The 20863-nt window shown below is 47.8% G+C and overlaps 2 protein-coding genes and 1 pseudogene across 7 annotated transcripts in view; 1 reads left to right on the forward strand and 2 right to left on the reverse strand.

Annotated features, from left to right (window-relative positions):
• The window catches only part of Cyfip2 (cytoplasmic FMR1 interacting protein 2), a 119011-nt gene that overhangs the window by 38772 nt on the left and 59376 nt on the right, over positions 1–20863 (reverse strand). For all 6 annotated transcript variants that reach the window (NM_001252459.1, NM_133769.3, NM_001252460.1 and 3 more), the window contains 5 exons: positions 19984–20060; positions 17110–17218; positions 14939–15058; positions 9667–9866; positions 7384–7471 (listed from right to left, as the gene is read on the reverse strand). In NM_001252459.1, coding sequence (NP_001239388.1) covers positions 7384–7471; positions 9667–9866; positions 14939–15058; positions 17110–17218; positions 19984–20060 — 594 coding nt within the window. The remainder of the gene's footprint in view (positions 1–7383; positions 7472–9666; positions 9867–14938; positions 15059–17109; positions 17219–19983; positions 20061–20863) is intronic.
• Fndc9 (fibronectin type III domain containing 9) lies at positions 2937–7251 on the forward strand. The gene is made up of 2 exons (NM_177075.4): positions 2937–2976; positions 5029–7251. The coding sequence occupies exon 2, from the start codon at positions 5036–5038 to the stop codon at positions 5714–5716; it is 681 nt and encodes a 226-aa protein (NP_796049.1). The 5' UTR covers positions 2937–2976; positions 5029–5035; the 3' UTR covers positions 5717–7251.
• Positions 10450–11679, reverse strand: Gm12568 (predicted gene 12568; annotated as a pseudogene).

Consider the following 20863-nt stretch of genomic DNA (forward strand, 5'->3'; position numbering starts at 1 on the left):
ACGTCCCTAATCCCTTTATTTTTGGGACCTGGGAAACGAGAGGGCTGCAGGGCCTCGTGCTCTGAGTCTCTTAGCTCTTCAAATGAAGAGCCTATGGAAGAGGAGGCCACCTCTGAGCATTAGAAACAGACTCCCACTCTGAGGAGAAAGGATGGAGTTTTGCGTATCTCTTCTCAGGCTAACTCTGGTATTTTTATTCCCCTCAAAATAACCTTTGAAAGGACATCTGCAAACTGCAGAATTGGCCCTTTGTGGAGAGAGGATGCCCTGCAGGGTACCACCACTGGCATTTGAGAAGGGACCTGCTGGGAGCTTGCCTATAACAGATTTAAGGCAGGCTCCTGGGAAGAGTAAATGCCAAGAGCAAGAAGGCCAAGAGCACCTGGCTGGTCAAGAACACCGTACACCCTGGGACCTCACGCCTCCGGAGCCCCTTGCCCCAGCAGTGGTGACTCACTAGACAGCTTCGTCTGGCTCATCAAGTGACCTTCATAGCTTGTCTTGGATGCTTTGTCCAAGAACCAAGGAGGAAGCTGACTTTTGAAACTGTATTTTATCTTTAACTGATGCATAGGCATTGTACGTATTTATGGGAAGCGGCGTGACATTCAGCGCATACAGATCACAGTGAGGCCTGACATATCCATGACCTCAGACATTTATGTATTGAGGACATTCAAAATCCTCTATTGTTACTCTGAAACGATGGATTGCTGTCAACCATAGCTATCCTGCCGTGTTACAGAGCGCTAGGAGTTATTCCTCATGTTCAATGCCACCTTTCCTACTGTGCCTCTGTCTCCTACTCTCTCCAGGCTCATGTGACCATTGCGTTCTTTTCCTTGAAATTAACTTTTTAGTTTCCATAAAGATGGAAGCATATATGTACATGTGAGGTCCATCGTAGCCAGGCACTAAAAGACAAGGGCATGAAGGGGTGTGTGTATGTGTCTATTATGTAAAATCCAGGGTTCCCAGGGTAAAGCATTTACCATGTAGTCGAGAGGGCTGGGTTTAGAACTCTAGCATCTAGTAAATGCTGGACAAACATGGTCTGTGTGTAATCCCAGAAGGCCGAGTGAGGCAGGAGCTAGCTAGCTAGTGTACAACAGTGAAATCAGCGAGTTCTAGGTTCAACTAAGAGACCGTGCTTCGATAGATTAGGTGCATAGTGATTGGAGAAGTCATCTGATATCCACTATCAGCTTCTGGCATCCACACGGACACACACATAGTCACACCCATCTGCACACATACACCAGAACACTACACACACACACACACACACACACACACAAATTTAGAACTCATCTCACCCTCCATTCAGACATGTCCAGGCTCTTGGACAGATGACAGTGAGATATTTTTGTAATGTTGAGGAGACCAGGAAGGAATTTGTTGGGATAAACAGAAAATTCAGGAGTCCTCAAAGGCAAGGCAGACTGGGTCCCATCTGCCCCAGGAACACTAAGCAGCTTCCATTTCTCGCGTCAGTTCCAGGTGACTGACTGACTGACTGGCTGACTGGCTGGCTGGCTGGCAAGCAGCCGTTCATTCATATGTCTGTGCTCAGAACTCCAAGGCTGAGTGTGAGCTCAGCCAGGAGGGGAGATGTGCTGTATTCCTAGAATGCTGTGACAGACTGGCACAAACATGGTGGCTCATAAGTGACAGGATGCTTTCTCACACAGTTCTGTGGACAGGAAGCCTGAAATCAGCACGTCTGCAGGACAGCTCCCCTGTCCCGTCCCCCCATCCCCATCCCCTATCCCCGCCCGCTGCTCATGGATCCATTGCTTCCACTCCTGCCTCTGCCTCCACATGGCCTCCTCTTGTGTGTGTGTCTCCATGGGTTCAAACGTTCATTCTCTTAGAAAGACTCCATAGAAGTGATCAAGGGTGATTTCATCTCGCGATCCTTAACTAATTAACACCCATGAAGGCTCTACTTCTAAAGCCATGCTCTAAAGTTCATGTTGAGGGACCACCAGTCCATGGGAGATAATGGTTGAGCAATCTTGACAAGGGTATTTGAAATGTTGGTACCCGTGTTTTGCCCCTGAGGTGTTCGAAGCTTTAGAGTTGAAGGAACTGGGATCCAGGCAATACAAGAATCTCGCCCAGAACCATCATGTAGAGGCACTGCAGGAAATGAGAGGAAGGAGGGGGAGAATTTCCAGGGGGGAAGTGGGACAGGAAAGGAGGGGACAAGTTCGCCACAGAACCGAAGGGCATCTTTGCATTTGAAACCACTATCCACAGATGGAGATGGAGTAAGACAATGATCACTGGTCAGCCTTCAAGATGGCTCAGCAGTAAACCCCTTACCTCAAGGAGCCTCAGGACCTGAGTTCAATCCCCAGAACCCACATAAAAATGCCAGACACGGGGGTGTGCCTTTGTACCTCAGAGCTTGCAAAGCTCACTGGCCAGCTGGCCTTAGCCTGCTGGGTGCAAATTCCAGGCTCATGAGAGACTTTGTCTCAAACAGAGAGTAGACGGTTCTGGAGAAATGACACTTAAGGGCTGCCTTCTGATCTCTACATAGGTATGACATGAACATGTGTACCTGAAGAGAGAGAGAGAGAGAGAGAGAGAGAGAGAGCGCCAACTACAGAGAAAATACACAAGCACTAGAAGAATGTGCTATCTTGGGGATCAACCTGCAAAATTTTTCAACCTGCTCGTTTCTTGCTGAAGGAACCAAAGCTCCTTTCACTGGCAAAAGCCTACTCAGACTGGTCCCTGAAAGCATTGTGCGTAGATGCCTGCTGGTTGCCATGGTGAATGATGCTGATCTGAAGAATGAATAATGTGAGCGTTGGGGGCGACAGTGGGATTACTCAGTGGTGAGTGAGAAACATCAAGGAGAGCCTGGTGCGGAGGAGGGAGAAGAGGGAGAAGCTCGTCACCTGGGATCCGGTCCGCTCCGGCTCAGAGGGGAGACGTCTATACCAGACACACTGCGAGCATCAGGTAAGAGGCATGGATGGCTGTCTTGGAAATAAAAATGGCTTTTCCTTTCACACTCTGCCTGGAGAGGGGCCAGGCTGTGGGGACTGGATAGCTAAAAATGGGAAGAGTTTAAAAACAGAAGACGGGGAGAAAAAAAAAAATAAATACGAAGAGATGGATTTGTCCCTGGAAGCTGGAGATGCTGTAGAAGCAGTCTCGGTGGAAGCTCTTAGAAACGTCTGCTGCAGGGAACCCAGGCTATAAGATGGCCAGCAGCAGGGGGGAGGCAAGCAGAAGGGGAGGTATGTGTACAAGGACAGGATGCCCGATCACCCCGATGGGAGGGCCTTACAGGGCGCCTGTGTATTAACAGGGTATGAATTCCGCCCACTTACGGAGGTTGGAAGTGTGTTTGTTGGGTATGTAGGTCCCTGGGTGGGGAGGTGGGCATACATCAAGAGACCCGAGGGAGAGTAAGTCCGTTTCCTTCTGAAAGCCATCTCTGGGAGGCTCTGTACACCCCTGCCTCATCTTTTGTATTTCCCATTTACTGGGTGCAAATTCCCAGCCACGTGGAGAGGAGGAAGCTGCTTTCTCAAGCATGTCACTGTCTTTAGAGATGGAAACCAAGGACTGAAAACTTACTTCACGCTGTTACGTTTTCCCCTGGCTCACCTAGCCTAACAACACAAGCCCAGAAACAGAAATCAGTTTGGCTTAATATTCACTTTGGGCTGAACGTGCCCGCTTGCCATTTCAATCTTCCGCAGCATCTGCACTTCTGGCTGGGGATGGGGAATGGAGAAGAAGGCAGAGGGAGACCGGAACATATAGAGCCTGGCAACGCTTGTCTAGATTTTTGATCAGGGGGGATTCAGAAGGAAAGCTTTCTCTCAATCGGAGAGAATGAAAGAAAACCCAAAAACCTTGATGCCTCTCCTTTACCAAAGCTGAAAGGCTTACAATCTGAACAGGGCTCATCTGCCATACAGCCAACCAGGGTACCTCATTTACCAATAATTTAATAATAATAATAATAATAATAAATAATCAACAATAATAATCTATTACTGAACTCAGGGGCTCTGCATTGAAATACAGTGGCTAAGTGGGTAAGTTCTCTCTCTTCCTGTGAGCTGATACTCCAGGCCGCTCATTAATAAGATGGGAATGGAGTCTGTTATTGTGGGAGAAGCCACCTGGCACAGCCTGGATCCAGCAACTGCCGATTTGCTGTGGTTCTCAACCCCTTTGGGGGCCAAACGACCATTGGAAAACACAAACATTTACATTACAAGTCATGACGGTAGCAAAATTACAGTTATGAAGTAGCAACAAAAGCAATTTTATGGTTGGAGGGTCACCATCACATGAAGTACTGTATTAAAGGGTTACAGCATTAGGAAAGTTGGGAACTAGTGGGTTAGACAGTCACAAAAGTCATAGTACTATTGCTACTTTTAGAAGTTATGGGGCAATTAGAAGTTAAGCTATCCTGGGAGCTGAGGACCTTGATCTGAGAAACTAATTTCTTGCACCTTGGGCTTTGACAAAACAAAACACTTGCAGAAGCTTTGAGGTAGATCGCCACTGGGGGGCGCCAGAGGGAATCTCTACTAGTCATGGGAAAAGTAACTTGTCAAAAAAAAAAAAAAAAGCCATTGGGCAGAATGTTCTAGGTAACATTACAGCATTCACAGCAGAGGCAAGAGGTCAGGACTGAGCTGAGAAGCATAAGGTAGGCCCTCAGAGCTCTCTTCACGTTGCCTGTGTTTGGAAGGGCTGGGAACGACACTGTCAGTGATGGATCTCAGCCAGGATGGGCTGTGGCCGGGATGATGTGGGTACATCTTGAGCCTGAGGGCTGCTAGCTTTGTCATGAGCCAGTCCTCATTCCTACCTGTATTCCACCACTGGCTTACTAGCTTAACCTCCGGACGTCCATTTTCTTTTGTCTCTCTAACGATGTCAGTATCTGTGGCCATCTCATGCGCTCAGTCTGCAGCGGCTAGGATGATGTCAAATGCTGATGTAGGAGGGAGGATGTCACTCTTCACTGTGATTTGGTTCCAGACCCGGGATGAACATTGAGGTTGGGAACGTGTCTCACACAGGAGCCATCATCTCCTGGTCACCCTCGGAGCCCTGCTTGGAGGACTATTACCATATTATGTACAGGCCCAACTGGAACAGTATCTTCTCCGGATACCTGCGCTATAACTTCCATCACGAGGAGAAGGTGCCTCGAACCATCACCTCTGTGGCATTGGAACACCTCGCTCCTTCCACTCTCTACTTCCTCTGTATCAGCTGCAAGAAGGCTGCCTTCCCGTATAGTCACTACTGTACCATGTTCCACACCCTGGATAAGAGTCCGCTGGCTGCCGGGGGCTCCCTGGTGGACCCCCAGATTTCTCTTTGGGTGCTGATGGCCATCCTGCTGGCCTGCTTCACTGCTGTGCTGGCCTTCATCTGCCTCCAGTTCTGGTGCCTCCGCTGTCACGAACCTCGGTGGTCTTACAGAGCCGGCCAAATGGAGGAAGCCAATGGGTTGGTAAGATGGCCCGAGGAGACCCCAGCTCTTGGTCAGAGGGAAGAAGACCTGCAGGGGTTCCCCCTGGAGGAACTGCCACGAAAGAACTCAGGGGCCAGGGCCAAAGCTGAACCAGAGGCTGAAGCCATCCAGGATGCCTTAGAGGTGGTGGCCTTAGCTAGAGAGATTGGTAACCAACCGGCCATACTGCCTCACTATAGGGAGTGAGCAACAGTAAGGAGATGCCCCGTTTTCCAAAGCTTAAATTGCTCTCCATAGTTGGTCCTATTTGTGAAAATTTGTCTATAGACCTCCCACTTCTGTCCTCTCACATGTCAGTGCTGTATAGATGTCACATGACAACGGTCCCCAAGTTGGACAACACAGACCCTCAAGGTACATCAGGGGCAAACAAGGCATTGTTTCAGTATTGTCTATTTGGAGGCCTAGCAAAGAACGGAAGACTCTGTTTCAGTATTAAAATCAACCATGGCTATGTGATGGACAGTGAAAGTAGCTAGACCTGAATCTGGCACAGTACTTGGAAGAAATGAGACTAGCATTAACATCAATACAAATGTCTTTCTTTTATGTAAGCTAAGGTTTGAAAGAGAACTGGGAAGGGAAACCAGATTTTTAGTTTGTGACCCATGTCTCTAAGCCTCTTGAAATGACGTCTGCAAGACATCTCCACTCCTCCCTCCCTCCCTCCCCTCCTTCCTTTGTTTTCTTCTGTGTATGGGGATACAGTCTCCCATAACAGTCTTGGCTAACTGGAACTTGCCACGTAGACCAGACTGTCCTTGAACTCAGAGCAGTCCTGCTGCCTCAGACCCTCAGTGCTAGGACAGGCGAGTGCTACCACCCCTGGATGATGAGCCTCTCTAGGTTTGAGAAATTACCTTAAACAGTTTGACTTCTCTGGAGAAGACACCCATCCTCTCTAGCATCCTCCTCCTACACAGTAGGTGCCCCAGCCAGAGCCTCTCTGGGGTTCACCACACTTCTAAAGCTCTCACTCCACCATAGTCATCTCGGCTTATCTCTGCTGAGTTTAAAAATGGGATCAAAGGTGGCTGGGTTTTGTTCCATTAGCAAGAAAATCACTGGTGTCTCTCGCCCCCCCCCCCCCATCCCCAGTGGGAGACATGTTTCTTTATTCCTTCTACATGAGCCCCTATTGTAAGGGTTAAATTGTACATATTGTGACCTTGGTGGGACTTGTTGGAAACTATTCCCTCCACAACTGTGGAAATGAGGGTGTGGGTGGGTGTACGTCATGTCTCCATTCCCGATGGACACCGAGCATGGACAACCTAACCCATGTCTGGCCTACAAGGGGTATATAAGAAATGCCATTGAGTGAATGGGCAGAAGGACCGAGGAATTAGAATGGACCCAGTGGCGACAATCACTTGGAATGAAGATGTGCACATGTGAGGAAACAAAATAAGTCACATGAGGTAGAGGAGACCTTCCTCTCAGAAATAGTTCTAGACACCTACAATGGCCTTTAAGCTCTGTCTGTAAAGCTCTGGAACTTACAGAGCCCAGAATCCCAGAATCACCTGATGATGTTATGATAAATCAACCAAGAAATGGAAGAAACTGGGAGGCCACAAGGAGACTCCCCATGTCCCCAGTTACCCACCCACCTCAGCACATTACTCACCCCTCACCTCAGCTCCTGCCCAGCTCCCTCTGTCCAGAATGTTCTACCCCATCCCTGCTAGCTGTGAACTAATAAAGTTGAATGGACTTGCAGTGGTTTCTGCCTGGCTCTCAGTGTTCCTCTTGAATAAGATACCCCGTGGCTTTCCTGATTCTGGGAACACCTTTCCCTTTGTCTTTTCCCACTCTGTCTGTCACGGGTGAGATGGGACAGGGCTGTTTACCTTGGATCCATAGAGGTAATAAGGCTGGACATTGGCGGGCTTATCCCGTTGTGGTTCTTGGGTGAAAGGGATGGCAGTTCGGACAAAACTAGAAGAAAAGAGACAGGGAAGCAGTTAACAGAGCCCTGTGACATCCTCCAAGGGACAGACAACTGCAGGAGCCCCCCACACCGACACCTGCAGCAGGTCCTAGATGGCTGTCTACAGAGGAGCCAGACTCTTCTGATACCCCCTCCCCTTTGATTACTGCATGCTTTCCCAGTCTTCTCAAAAATGGGGAAACTTGGGGCCCAGGAGACACAAGAGTCAGGGTGTGCTGGGTCTGAAGATGTCCTTCTCTGGGGCTCCATTTGTCACCTCCAGTTTAGTTTAGAAGCTGAGTTAGTAAACTCCTCCTGTAAAGGGCCAGGTAAAAAATCCCTCAGCTTTGCAAGCCAGACATCTCTGTCATAAGGACTTAGCTCTGCCCTTGGATATGAAAATGTCATAGATGACAGCACCCTCGAGAACATGGCTGACTTCCATTAGAATTGTGAATTTTAAATCATCTTCACATCATGACTATTGCCCTTTGAGTTTTCCTCTGACCACCCACTGAAGATGGGAATGCGGGGCTGGGAAGGCCATGGGTTGCCATGGAAGCAGGAGGACCACAGTTGGGATCTCACGTAACAGTGCTCAGTGGCTGCAGCTGCTCCCCTATAATTCCAGCTTCAGAAGGTGGAAGATAGACTTAGAGACAGAGAAATCTGGCTCGTCAACCTAGCCGAACAGGCAAGCTCTAGGGTTGATTGAGAAAGTCTGTCTCAATGAAAGGGGAAGAGCTCTGAGGATGGTTCCAGTCATCAACTTGGGGCTTCCATGTGGGTGTCCACATGCACATGCATGCACACCCACATACTTGTATGCCCATACATATTCAAACATACATACATGCATACAACACACACACACAAACGGGGAACACAGGATCCCCCTCAAAGAGATGGCACCATTCCCAGTGCATGGGCTGCTCATAGCCAGTCTTAGGTCATGTACTGGTGTCATGGCTGCCAACAAGATAGGATGTATAGTTGTGGCCAGGCAATAGTTTGTAGCCATGACTCAAAATGTACTATAAAGTCAGATCTTTATGAAGCTGAGCATATCTTGTTCAATGTACAGATTCAGGTACATCTGTGTGTAGACTCTTCCCATATCTTTCCATTCGTCCCGCATGGATTTAGTTCACACCACCCTGACCCAGGTTCCTGGAACGCAGTGACTTCACTTGCACACATCTTCACCCAACCATCCAACTGTTCTCGCTTGGTTTGTGAATACAAGTGATAAGGCCCTGTGTGAGGAAAGGATTAGGTCTTATCTATACCTCAGAGCCTGCCCTGGAGCTGGGTGTTCCTTCCGGGAGGCAAGTTCTACTCTGCAAAGGGGCCTGTTGTGTACACACATGGTCAGGTATGTATCCATGTCCTTACACATGGACAGTGTGATCAGAACACTGTCCTTCATCAAACTCTCCCAGGCCTCGTGCACACATGGTTACCATAGCATGGCCTAGGGAGCCTATGGTCTGTCCCCACTTTATCTTCACAGCTGCTGTGAGGGTCCCTGCATGCATTACAGCCAACAGGGAACAATCCCGGTCAGGTGGGAATAAAATACAGGCTCAGCTCAGCTCAGTTGGCTGGCCCTGGATCAGTACCTCGGGACTCTGACACCACATTTAAACACAGTAAGACTTTGGGGAAAAGTTTCCTTGTGACAGTGATCACGGCAAAGCTTTAGGCATGGCTACATCAAAACTCTTTTGTAAAGGACAGCTCTTTAGCAAAGCACCTGTGACCTTCCCTACAAGAATGGGTTCTACTGACAGAGGAATAGCACTCAGGATAATAGCCTAGGAAGGAAGGGCTTGTACTATGTATAGCAGCGAACTCTTTTGCAAAGGACATGGGGCCTTTTCATGAGGATGGGTTGTACTGACTGAGGAACAATGTTCAGGATTCGGGGGGGGGGGGGTTGTTGAACGCTGACTTTACACAACAGCAAAGCATACAAACATTTCTAGATGGGGGTCAAGTTGGGTTAGAAGGCTCCAAGCGGCTGGATGGTTTGTGTTGTTCACCATGGCATTGCTACCTCTAGCACAGAGCCTACACCCAGGAGCAGCTCCAGATAAGCACTTGTCTGGAGCAAACAGAACCACTAGGCCCATTTTGGAGGCAAATGACCACAGCCTCTTTCCTGCCCTGCTCAGTACCCTGTGTACGGGGATTCCCTTACCGGTTTGTGGATCCATTATAGCAGTAGTTGGGGAGAAAGTCAAAGTTCAGCTCCCAGAAGACATGCAGGGTGATGCGGCCGTAAGGGGCAGACACGTTATGATTGGCTTCTCGGAACATGGCATCGAAGCTGTCTAGCGTCATGTGCTTACAGAGGAGTCGGTGTGTGAGTCGGTTAATCTCCAGCAGCCACTCCAGCTCCTGACAGAGAGAGAGAACCCACAGCTGCTAAAGAGTTTCAGGTAACATACACACACACACACACACACACACACACACACACACACACACACACACACAGACACACACAGACACACACACACACACACACACACACACACAGACACACACAGACACACACACACACACACACACACACAGACACACACACACACACACACACACACACACAGACACACACAGACAAATACATACAGACATACACACTGAACACTTAGAGGAGACCCCTCTGAGGCAAGCTTTGGCCTCCTATATGAGGACTAGGACCCCCTTCAGTTGCATGGGACAATTTTCCTTTCTTCTGATACTCTTGGGTAGCACTTGTGGTTGGGTTCACTTCTTGATGCTCTATAGCTTGTCAATCATTATTAGCCCAAAGAATCACTGTTGAAATAGGAAGGAAAAAAAAAAAAAAGCCCAACACACAAGAGAGGGTGGAGAAGCTACATGCAGCCATGAAAGAGACCGCTGAGTGTGGGCAAGCCCCATCTGCAGCCCTTTGGGTAGAAAGCATGTTTGTATCTTTCTGATTTCTTTTTTTTTTTAATTAAAAAAATTGTATTTACTTAGAAGCATTCAGAATGTCAACAAAACAGCCGCAATTTTTTTTTTTTTGCAATTACAGAGTGGTATTCAGTTAACAGAACAACAATTATCTTCGTATAAGCTGCATCAGAGACAACTGAAGATGAAAAAAATAAAACCCAAAAATAAAACCAAAAGAAAAAAAAAAACAAACTACTGTCCCCATATATAACTAATTTGTGCTGTGCACCAACAAGAACCTGCTTTAAATTTCCATGCCAATTTACAGCCCCCAGACTGTACCAGGCAAGGTTAGTGGCTATTGAAAATACCACCAGGACAGGGCTATCTAAAGACACATTCGGTAGTGTGTTAACTATACAAAAAAAGACACTGTACAGTTTAAAAACAAATCTTACACAGCCTTACATTTCAATTTTTTTCTTTAAAAGGAGTGAGTTGTGTACAGGGGGGTTAAATGCTTTATAGACAAGAAAAAAAAAACTGTGCTAGAACCAACTTATTCATCATCATCTTCTTCTTCATCTTCCTCTTCTTCCTCATCTTCTTCCTCATCTTCCTTTTCCTTCTTTTTCTTGCTCTTTTCAGCCTTGACCACCCCCTCTTTCGCTGCATCAGGTTTTCCTTTAGCCCTGTAGGCAGCAATATCCTTCTCGTACTTCTCCTTCAGCTTGGCAGCTTTCTTCTCATAGGGCTGCTTGTCATCCCCTGCAGTGTTGTTCCACAGCTCTCCTAGTTTCTTTGCAACATCACCAACGCATAAGCCAGGATGCTCGCCTTTGATTTTGGGGTGGTACTCAGAACAGAACAAGAAGAAGGCCGAAGGAGGCCTCTTGGGTGCATTGGGGTCCTTGAACTTCTTTTTGGTCTCCTCTTGGGGGGGGGGGATGTAGGTTTTCATTTCCCTTTCATAACGAGCCTTGTCAGCCTTTGCCATATCTTCACATTTCCCCTTTTCTTTAGCAGACATGGTCTTCCACCTCTCTGAGCACTTCTTGGAGAACTCTGAGAAGTTGACAGAAGCATCCGGGTGCTTCTTCTTGTGCTCCTCCCGGCAAGTTTGCACAAAGAATGCATATGAGGACATTTTGCCTCTTGGCTTCTTAGGATCTCCTTTGCCCATGTTTAGTTGATTTTCCTCCGAGAGGCACAGAGTCGCCCAGTGCCTGTCCGGCTCGCGCTTGCCCTGGCGCTGTCTCTATGGAGCTCAATGTACTGCAATGGCTGTCTTTTTCTGATTTCTTAATTGGTAAGGGAAAAGCCTGTCCTAGTGTGAGTGTCCTAAGTAATACTGTGACTGCATCTCGGTAGAGGTCATTTCTCTGTCTTACAGAAAGTGTCATATAGGAGATACCGCCTACTTAGGGTTAACTAGTCAGCTGAAGTAGGATATTTCCAGATTTTGGCAACATTGTCACTGAGACCCCTATAGTCTGCACTCCACCCCAGTGACCAGGAACCTGTGTGTGGCAGAGGCTCTGATCATTGAGGCAGGGGTGAGCTCAGGGTGTGGGTCGGCACAGAGTGGGGTGCTGTGTTTGCTGGGAAATAAAGTGATAATGACACCCTTCTAATTGGGTTCCCTTCATGCTGCTCTGCAACCTCTCAATCATTATTATCCAAAAAGAATCACAATCTACGTAGGAGGGGAAAAAGCTCAAGTCCTGGGGCATCGAAGGCCACTCTGGCCATGCTTTGGTGAGGCCAGTTTTTACACCGTGGTGCCGCTCTTCCTGTTACCGAGGGGAGACGATCAGAAGGCCATGTGCCCAAGGTCACACAAGAACAAGTGCTTGGGATGGCATTCAAAACCACACTGGCATGGTCGGGACCAGCTTTCCCAGGGAGCTCAGTGGGTCACTACCCACAAAGATTTGGCTCCTGTCTCATCAGCCACGGGCCCCTCCTCCCCCACCTGACAAGTCTACTTTGGTGGGGTCAAGGACTCAGCTCATACTTCCAACACTGCAGCTTGGATACTCTGAAACTCATCCTGCATAGCTGTAAGCTGGGAGTGCAGGTTGCAATTGCAAATGCTAACAGCAACGGGGCCAGGCAGGCCCCAGATGGAAAACTAGATGGCTTGGAAAGGGGAGTCTTAGGGGATGGGTGGCGGGTGGGGGACTCTATCATTAGCACAGCACTGGGCCTGGTGCTTTGACACTTATCCCAACTGTTGCCATGCTACGGTGGGCTAAGGATGGCAGATCCTAGATGTTCCTAAAGAATGCTAAAACCTGGGTTTCAACCACAGAGTGGCAGTCAGTCTCTGCACCAAAGAAGTGAACGAAGGATAGAGATAGAGAGCTCTCTGCTTCTGTCTCTCGGGGCTGAGCTGGTTCTGCTGCAGCTCCGTTCCCATCTGCTGAGGACGGGCAATATGGTAAACGAACACTGATGGCAACGCTAACGAGCTCATTTCTAAGATCATTGAGCCCTTTTAGCACGCTGCACGCGGTACCCTGTTTTGGGGAAGACAACGAGAGCCGGGGAAAGAGGTCTGTGATTCTATGATTTCAAGTTCCATGAACGTGGGTTAGTTGATGCAAGGGTGGACAAAAGGAGCTGGTACTCAACTCTGCTGATGTGGGAACTGGGGCACAAAAGCAAAATGGGAAAATAAGACAGCCAGGTAGGCAATTTCAAAGAACCAGTCTCCAAAGAGCGGGAAGGAGGAGAAGGAGAGGCCAGCCCCACCAGAGCGACCACAGTTCTGAGAGCTCAGAGAGACTCCAGCGGGCATCTGAGAATTAAATACAGCAGGGGCCAGTGGGCTGCCAGTCAGGTGGGCTTGTGGGGGCTCTGCGGATGACTAGGGGAGCTGGACCTGTTGACCTGAGTCTGTAGTCCGCCCAGCAATTGCTGCCATCTGGGAGTGCTAGTCTGGTGCTGTCCCAGCTCCTGCAGTCTTTCTTGAATGCTTCCAAAGATTCCAAGTTGACTCAAGATTTCGAGTACACCAGAAGCCAAACAGCCCATGGGCTGCCAGTCTGCAGGACTCCCTGCTTGGCACACTTGCACGACGAGGTGACTGGCTCCCCAAGTCACACGCGGTGACTCACACATTTTAGAGCAGTCTTGAAGGTGGATGGGAAAGGCACATTCCTCAGTTCGTTTCTGCCACTGCCAGGAGGCAGAGGCTGCCCCCGCCTAGGCCACAGGAACCAAGCCTGCCCACAGGAGAGCATCTCCCCAGGGGGTCCTCCCTAGGCTCCCCGGGGAGAAGATGTTCTGGGTGGGGGTCAGTGTCTCAGCTGATTAAACAAGGGCTCACACTTCGAGTTTTCATTGTGTTCTAGCCAAGAGAACACTCAGTGTCTTCCAGGGAGTGGGGAGAGGTCGTGGATACCTGCCCCCCCCCCTCCAGATATGCTCATTAGTGGGAAGCCAGAATACACAGATAAACAAAAGAGAAGAAACTCAAACTCCCACCCCTTGAGAGATAAGCACCGAGGACATTTTAATGCGTACAAAACTCTATTTCCCAAGCTAAAGGCAGGCGAGTGATTTCAGGAATGTGAGCTATTTTACAGTTTCTTGTAAGTGATGCAAGACTCAGGTGAGTGGTTGGTTCACGTCCTGCTTACAGATGCTGCAGATATTCCCGTATCCCAGGAGAACACTGCAGCCCTCTAGTCCTTTCTCGCTCCCTTCTTCTCTTGAAAAAGTAAGCTATCACTTATTAAGCATTTATCAACTACAAAGACCCATTCCAAATTCTTTCCAGATGAGTTCTTACTATGTCCTTCTAATGACTCTCTGAAGTGGACTCTAAGGTGTCCTTCACTTTAGAGGTAGGAAACAGGCTTGGTGAAGATATATAACTTGCCCAAGATGACAGAGCTAGTCACGGTCAGAGCTAGGGACAGACTGGGAGGATGAGTCTGTAGGACTCTGGTGTCCTAGTTCAATGCACTTGATGCCTGCCACCTCTTAGAAAGAAGACTGAGAGGGAGCAAGTCCAGCTGCTGTTTTCTGGAAGGTGCAGGTTTACTCCTGACCGGGCAACAGAGCTGGCTGAAAACTCTAAGGGGCATAGTACAAAATGAAGACACGGGGCAGTGCTCAAAACCATCCAGCCTTTCAAGATAGAGACCAAGCAGAACAAACAACCCACTGTAGAACCCTTCTGGGCTCTCACCTCCCACATGCCCTTCAAGTGACCTTGTAATGCTTCCTCTAGCCTCTTAGGACTCTGCCTGCTTGACCCACCTGGTATATCCTAAGGACACGGCCCAACCTGGGGGATGGGTACCTCCGATCTTCTGGAGACTCTCCTCCACTCTGCTTACCTGGCTGCCGGTCCATAAGGAACGGTAAAATTATTCCCATTCCATTAATGACCTTTCATCCCAGTCTCTCTGGTCAGATGTAAAGGAAACCCCTTGCTACTCTTAAACTAGGCCAGAAGAGCTAACAACTATTTCCAACTGGGCATCCATCTGAGGCATCCAAGAGCAGAGCCTACAAGGGTCTCCGTTTCTTACCACAATGGAGGTCAGGTCTTCACTCTCAAAGCGGCTGATGGCCTGGTCCAAGGACTTGTACATGGCAGCAGAGATCCGCTGGGTGATGAGTCTGTTCAAGTCAATTGATCTCCCCAACAGCTGAAGGGCAGAGGTGGGAGAAAGTTACGTAATATCTACACAGATATCTGACAACTAAATACGATGCACTGGTAGCAAACTGAACTAAAATTATAGAAAGCATTATTGTGGCAAGGGAATGCCTGTATGTAGAATATAGATAGCATCACATAATCTCTTGGCAATGGTAATTCTATTTAATCTTTTATCTTTGGCATATTATATGCATATATGGTGTATGTGTAATGGGCATGCATGCTTGTGGGACAAAGAGAAAAATGCCCTCAGTACAATGAAATGCTCATCACCATGAGTCTGGCTAGCCTGGAGAGAGTTTTGCACTATACTACTCGAAGGTGTTACATGCATGGCTCTCAACCTGTGGGTCGCAACCCCCTTGCGGTTATATCTCAGGTATTTACATTATGATTCATACTAGTAGCAAAAATGCAGTTATAAAATAGGATCAAATAATTTTATGGTGGGGGGGTCATGACAACATGAGGGACTTACTAAAGGGTCACAGCATTAGGAAAGTTGAGAACCACTGATTTAGATAAAACCCGCTGAGGTCAAATACAACTCATTCAGGCTGTGGGCAGAGGCTTGGGGCAAGCTCTGACCTCTGATGAACGCTTCTGTTGACACCCTAGATTCAGCCTTGAGGCTCCTTCTGTGTCTTCCTGTTCACAGTCCCTAGGGAGCTGTAGCCACTTTAGCGATGGCCTACTTTATGCCTTCATGGCAGTGGTTTTTAAAAGCAAGCATATGAAAGGCTTATTAAAGGGTGGAAAATATAGCTTAAGATAATTTCCACTGGGATCCACATAGGTACTATTGCAGATGCTATGAAGACAGCAATAGCCATATATGGAGTACCTGCTGTGTGCACGATGCTTTGCTAGGCACTGCATGATTACTCTTAGGTATTATTTATCTTAGGATAAATTTCCTACTAACCAACTAAGGTCCCATAAGGGGATCCTGTGGCTAATTCTGGCTGCACTGCAACTTCTGGTGCTCATCTAGTGAGCCTTGTTTTTTCCTCTCTTGCGACTAGACACTGGCAATGGATGTCCTGAGAATTCAATATTGATTCTTTCCTGCTCAGCTCAATATCCTCTTGGCCTCAGCTCTGCTCCTTCACAGAGACCTAGGACCACACAACAACCACACAGATGTAACAGCACACAGGCTGTTCTGCTGACCAGCCACCTGCAGGGCGGGTTTAGGGTCTGTGGTGGTACCGCTATGCCTTTCTAGCTAAGATTAGCATTTTAAAACCAGGATCTGTGTTCTTGTTCCCGGCAGCATTTTCCCTACATCTGGGGTCAAATGTTAAGGAAAACCACTGGATAAAAACAAACCAGTTTTGTTGAGGTTTGGTCCACTGCTATAGATCGTAATGTTAAATTCTATACCAGAAGGTCTAGAGATTAGAGGTAGATAGGTTTGGAGAGACCTGGTTGGGGCAGAGAACCACAAGAGGGAAAAGAAGGGAGGAGGGAAAGAAGCCACCATGTGTTGGGTGAGTCATGAAAACATGGCCCTGAGAGCTGGCCTGTTGGGAGTTAAGAGCAGCCCAAATAAAACATAATAAGTAATAACTTAGTAGATATCTGCCCAGCTCTTGTGCTGTTTAAGGCTTATTGTAAATAATAAAAGCTGTGTGCCTTTTATCTGGGAACTGAATGACCAAGGTGGGATAGAAACTCCGGATTGGGATAAAAAATTTCTACAACACAGTTTCTACCCCAGGTGTAGCTTGAAGTGCTACATTTAAATGGGGTTGAGCTCTTCTCATTTACTTCAGGGGTGGGTCTACCTGTTTCTGTGTGACAGTGCTGGTGAGGAAAAGGCCACTCCAGGATGTCAGGCCCTGGAATTGCTCAGTCCTTCTCAGGCTAGCTGCAGAGGAGCCAGGAAGTCTAGAACTTGCACCCAAGGACACTCAGTACTGTTTGTAGGACTCTGAGGCTGTCATGCCTGGTGCAGACACTTCGGGCACATACGTAAGTCCACACTATCTCCACAGAGTCTGTTCCCACCGTCATGGCTTTCTCCCACCATACCTGGACATGTCTCTGCTTCAGCAGTGTCTCGTAGCGGTTGGATGGCGGGTACGGTATGATCACCCCATAGTTCTTACACTCAGCTCTAAAACGTTTATCCAGCAGGACACTGGAAGAGAGACGTGGGACAGAGGTGCATTAAACAGGGTGGCAAATGACTTCTCAACCGGTCCTCCTGGGACACATGACCTTAAATATCTCAACCAGAATTGAGGTCGCTGTAGATACCGTTCCCCAAGCTTCTTTCTGGATGCAGAAGCTCAGTATGTGAAAGAGAGTTTCTCAGTAAAGGATGGGCAACCCAGGGTGGATACTCTTTCCTTAATTGATAACAAAAACAACTGAGTGTATTCTTAGTGTTTCCCAGTGAAAATTTTCGGTGTAGGGGAAACGAAGGTCCTTGCTGTCTGTCCTCAAGGTACAGACTTTCCAATAAAGAGACACTGATAAATGTGAGCAATCTAGGGAAAAATGGTTTTTAATAGGAAACATGTGCATAGCTTTTATCATTCACCAGGCAACACATACACATGCATACAGACATGTACACATACACATAGACTCATATATACACACCACACTCACAGGTACAAACACATACACACACATACATTCACGCACATGAGTGTACACACACGCCCACAAGGGCATACATATACAACTATTTTTAATGTCACACCAATCCTATAAATCACGTGTATTATTTCTGTCCTCCATATTGAGACATAGGTGGTAGAGTATCCCTAGTACTGGAAAGCAATAACCTAAATCATTTGGAGGTAGGCATTATGGGAAGTATTTGTACGTGGTTTCTTTGGGCAGAGGTAACGTAAGGCTGAGGTAAATTTATCCCACACACAGTAAGTGTGGTCTGTTCGACTAAACAGGACGTAATCGGGGTAAAGAAAAGAAGAGTTTGCCAAAACAGGTTACATCATGTTAGTCTACAGGCCTGATCTTGTGAGACCACAGACCCTTGTAGAGAGTTGGGACGTCTGCATGGACTGGAAGCCATTGAAAGGTTTTAAGTGGGAAAGGGACATTCAAAATGGCACAGTCCAAAGCTGTAGCCACCAACCATGGTGCCTACTGAACGCCTCAAAGGGGGCATCCGCTGTCATGTGCGTAATAGATTTAGGAGATCTAGGAGAAAGCAGAGATGTCTTTAATAGTATTTACACTGATGCCACGCTGATATGTTAGTGGCTTCAGTTTGTTGAATGAAATGAAACATATTGTTAAAATGTCAGCCATTTCTTTCCCTCATTAAAATATGGCTGCTGAATACTGAGGGTGCCACAGGTGGCTCCCACTCGAGGCAGTGTTTTACCTCAGATGGATCAGCCAGGGTTACTCTCCCTTCTAGTGCTTTCTTTCTCTGAATTCCCCAGTTTCTCTCAATTTCCATCCTTTTGAAGAGCACCCACTTTGCAGGGAAAGTTGTTGAGAGCTTTTTTTCAAATGGGTATATGTATGTGTATATATATTGAGACAGGGTTTCTCGGTGTAACAGCCCTGGTTGTCCTGGAACTAGCTCTGTAGACCAGGCTGGCCTGGCCTCAAACTCACAGGTCTGCTTCTGCCTACCGAGTGCTGGGGTTAAAGGTGTGTGCTGCTAACCCAGCTGGGGACATATATCTTTAAAGATGAACTTCAATTCCCCTTTCTTTTACTGGGAATTAAACTTGAGTCCTCTGAAGACTATCAAGATCTCTTAACCACTGAACCATCTCTCTAGCTCCTAAGATGAGATTTTATAAACTAAGTATGGAGCGTCGCCAGGATGTGACATGCCCATGTTTGTTTACACAGAAAAGTATCAGCATATTCAGGCTCAGAATGCTCTTAGAAATGCTCTCTCCCCCGTCGTTAACCGCTTCCTACCTGATCTGCTCACACCTATTAAGTGACTTCTTAGAGATGGATGTACCTTTGTGCGTTCTGTTTATCGGTTAGGATCCCATGTTCGTGGCATTTTATGTGCAGTGCACGTCGACTCCTATTTGAAATGTGTCAAGTTTGTCAAAGTCAAATGAAGCCAATCACTTCCAAGGGGGTAGGGAGGAGAAGCCCCTGGGGGTGGGGATCACCTTGGGATGGCTGGCTGGCCCACCTCAACTTCCAGCGAGAACTGCAATACTTTTACATAAATGTATTTTCCTTTATGACTAGGACCATTGCAGGGTTTGAAAACCCAGGAATCCATTGAGGATGAGGGGAGGGGGGTGGGGTTAAATCAGTATCTTTCAGTAATACTGACAAGTCTATAAACCTGACATGTCTCCAACTCAACACACCTTAAATACGCACTCCATGGATTTACATTTTTAAAACGTTAAGGTTAAAAGTCAAGTCAAGCCACCCCTGTGCTTCTGAAACCATTTTGTGGTGGCAGATGCCTCCCCAGGATCAAGTGTTTACAACGATGCCAGGTGGAACAGCTCGCCCTCTAGTGGCCACTGCACTGAAGTACCTCAGGCTTCTCACCAGCCTGATGCAGGCAGGCAAGCTATTAATTTTGTACCTGCCCCACTCCGGCTTAGACAAGAAGTTCCCTTTGCCTGCACTCTGGACCTATCCCTCACCTCCTTTTACTTAACTCCCTGGACACTGTTTCCTTAAGATAGCCTCGACTAGCCGAGGCCTATCTACCACATAGTCCCAGAATCTCAGTCTTCCTTCATGAACGTCCTTCATTTTGCTTAGTTTCTGCCCTTCTATGCAACTGTAGTGTAGTTGTATGCCATCCATCTATTCTCCTTCACAACATGTCTCACTGCCTGAGCCCGTGGAAATCGCTTCATTTTTCCTTAAAGGCTGAACAAGGTGCGAGGCTAAAGAAAGGACGCTGCTCACTGCCTAGACTCCCCTTACCTGCCGGCCATGGCTTTGTAGTAGGCGAAGATCTGGTCAGCCAGCTTGTAGACAAACTGATCAAAACACAGGTTTACCTGGTGGGGAAAAGCAGGCAGTCAGCGGGTCCTGTCTGGATTAATTACAGATGGGCAGCGGGGAGGGCACCAGGGCAGGGTTCACTGACGTGCATTCTGGGGCAACATAACAGCCCTGACAGAAAGGGGAAGAAGAAGAAAGCACCTGTGGCCATTCACAGGCACGGAAGTCAGCCCTTTGCCCTCAATGGCTTCAGAGGAGCCCAGGAACCAGTCTCCCCATTGCTCCCCACTGTTTGGTCAGGGAACACAAATGAAAGGCCACCCTCTGATGTTGTGACTACCTCTAGCAGCCTGTGGACCCAAAGACTTTCTTGTCTCCTCCTTGTATTTGATTTTTCTTGCTCTGTAGAGTTAATTTGGAGCATGCTCTTAGAGACAGAAACGTCCCTTTCTTCCAGCTTTCCTTAAATCCCTCTGGTTTTTTAATGTACAAAGTCTTGCCCTGCGGTGTCTCACGGCATTCATAGGAGACTATGAAGTCTGTGGGAAGACAAGGGCACACCCCACATCAAGCACCAGAGACGTCGCTTCTATCCATGAATGGGGAGCAGAAGGTGGCCAACGTGGGACTTGAAAGAGATCAGGCTCCGGCATCAGCAGGGCAGGAGGCAGAGCCAAAGGAGGAGGTCCATCTTTGATTTCTTCCTATTAAGCCCTCAGCTTTGTAAGACGAACCCTTTATTTAAAAGTTTCTGTACTTGTATCTGACACCCACTATATTACATAGAGCAGAACCCACAGTGGGTGCTGTGCACGGTGCTGGCTTCAACCCATGGTGCTGGCTTCATATCCCGGTAACT

This window comes from Mus musculus, chromosome 11, assembly GCF_000001635.26.
Source record: "Mus musculus strain C57BL/6J chromosome 11, GRCm38.p6 C57BL/6J".
Lineage (NCBI taxonomy): Eukaryota > Metazoa > Chordata > Mammalia > Rodentia > Muridae > Mus > Mus musculus.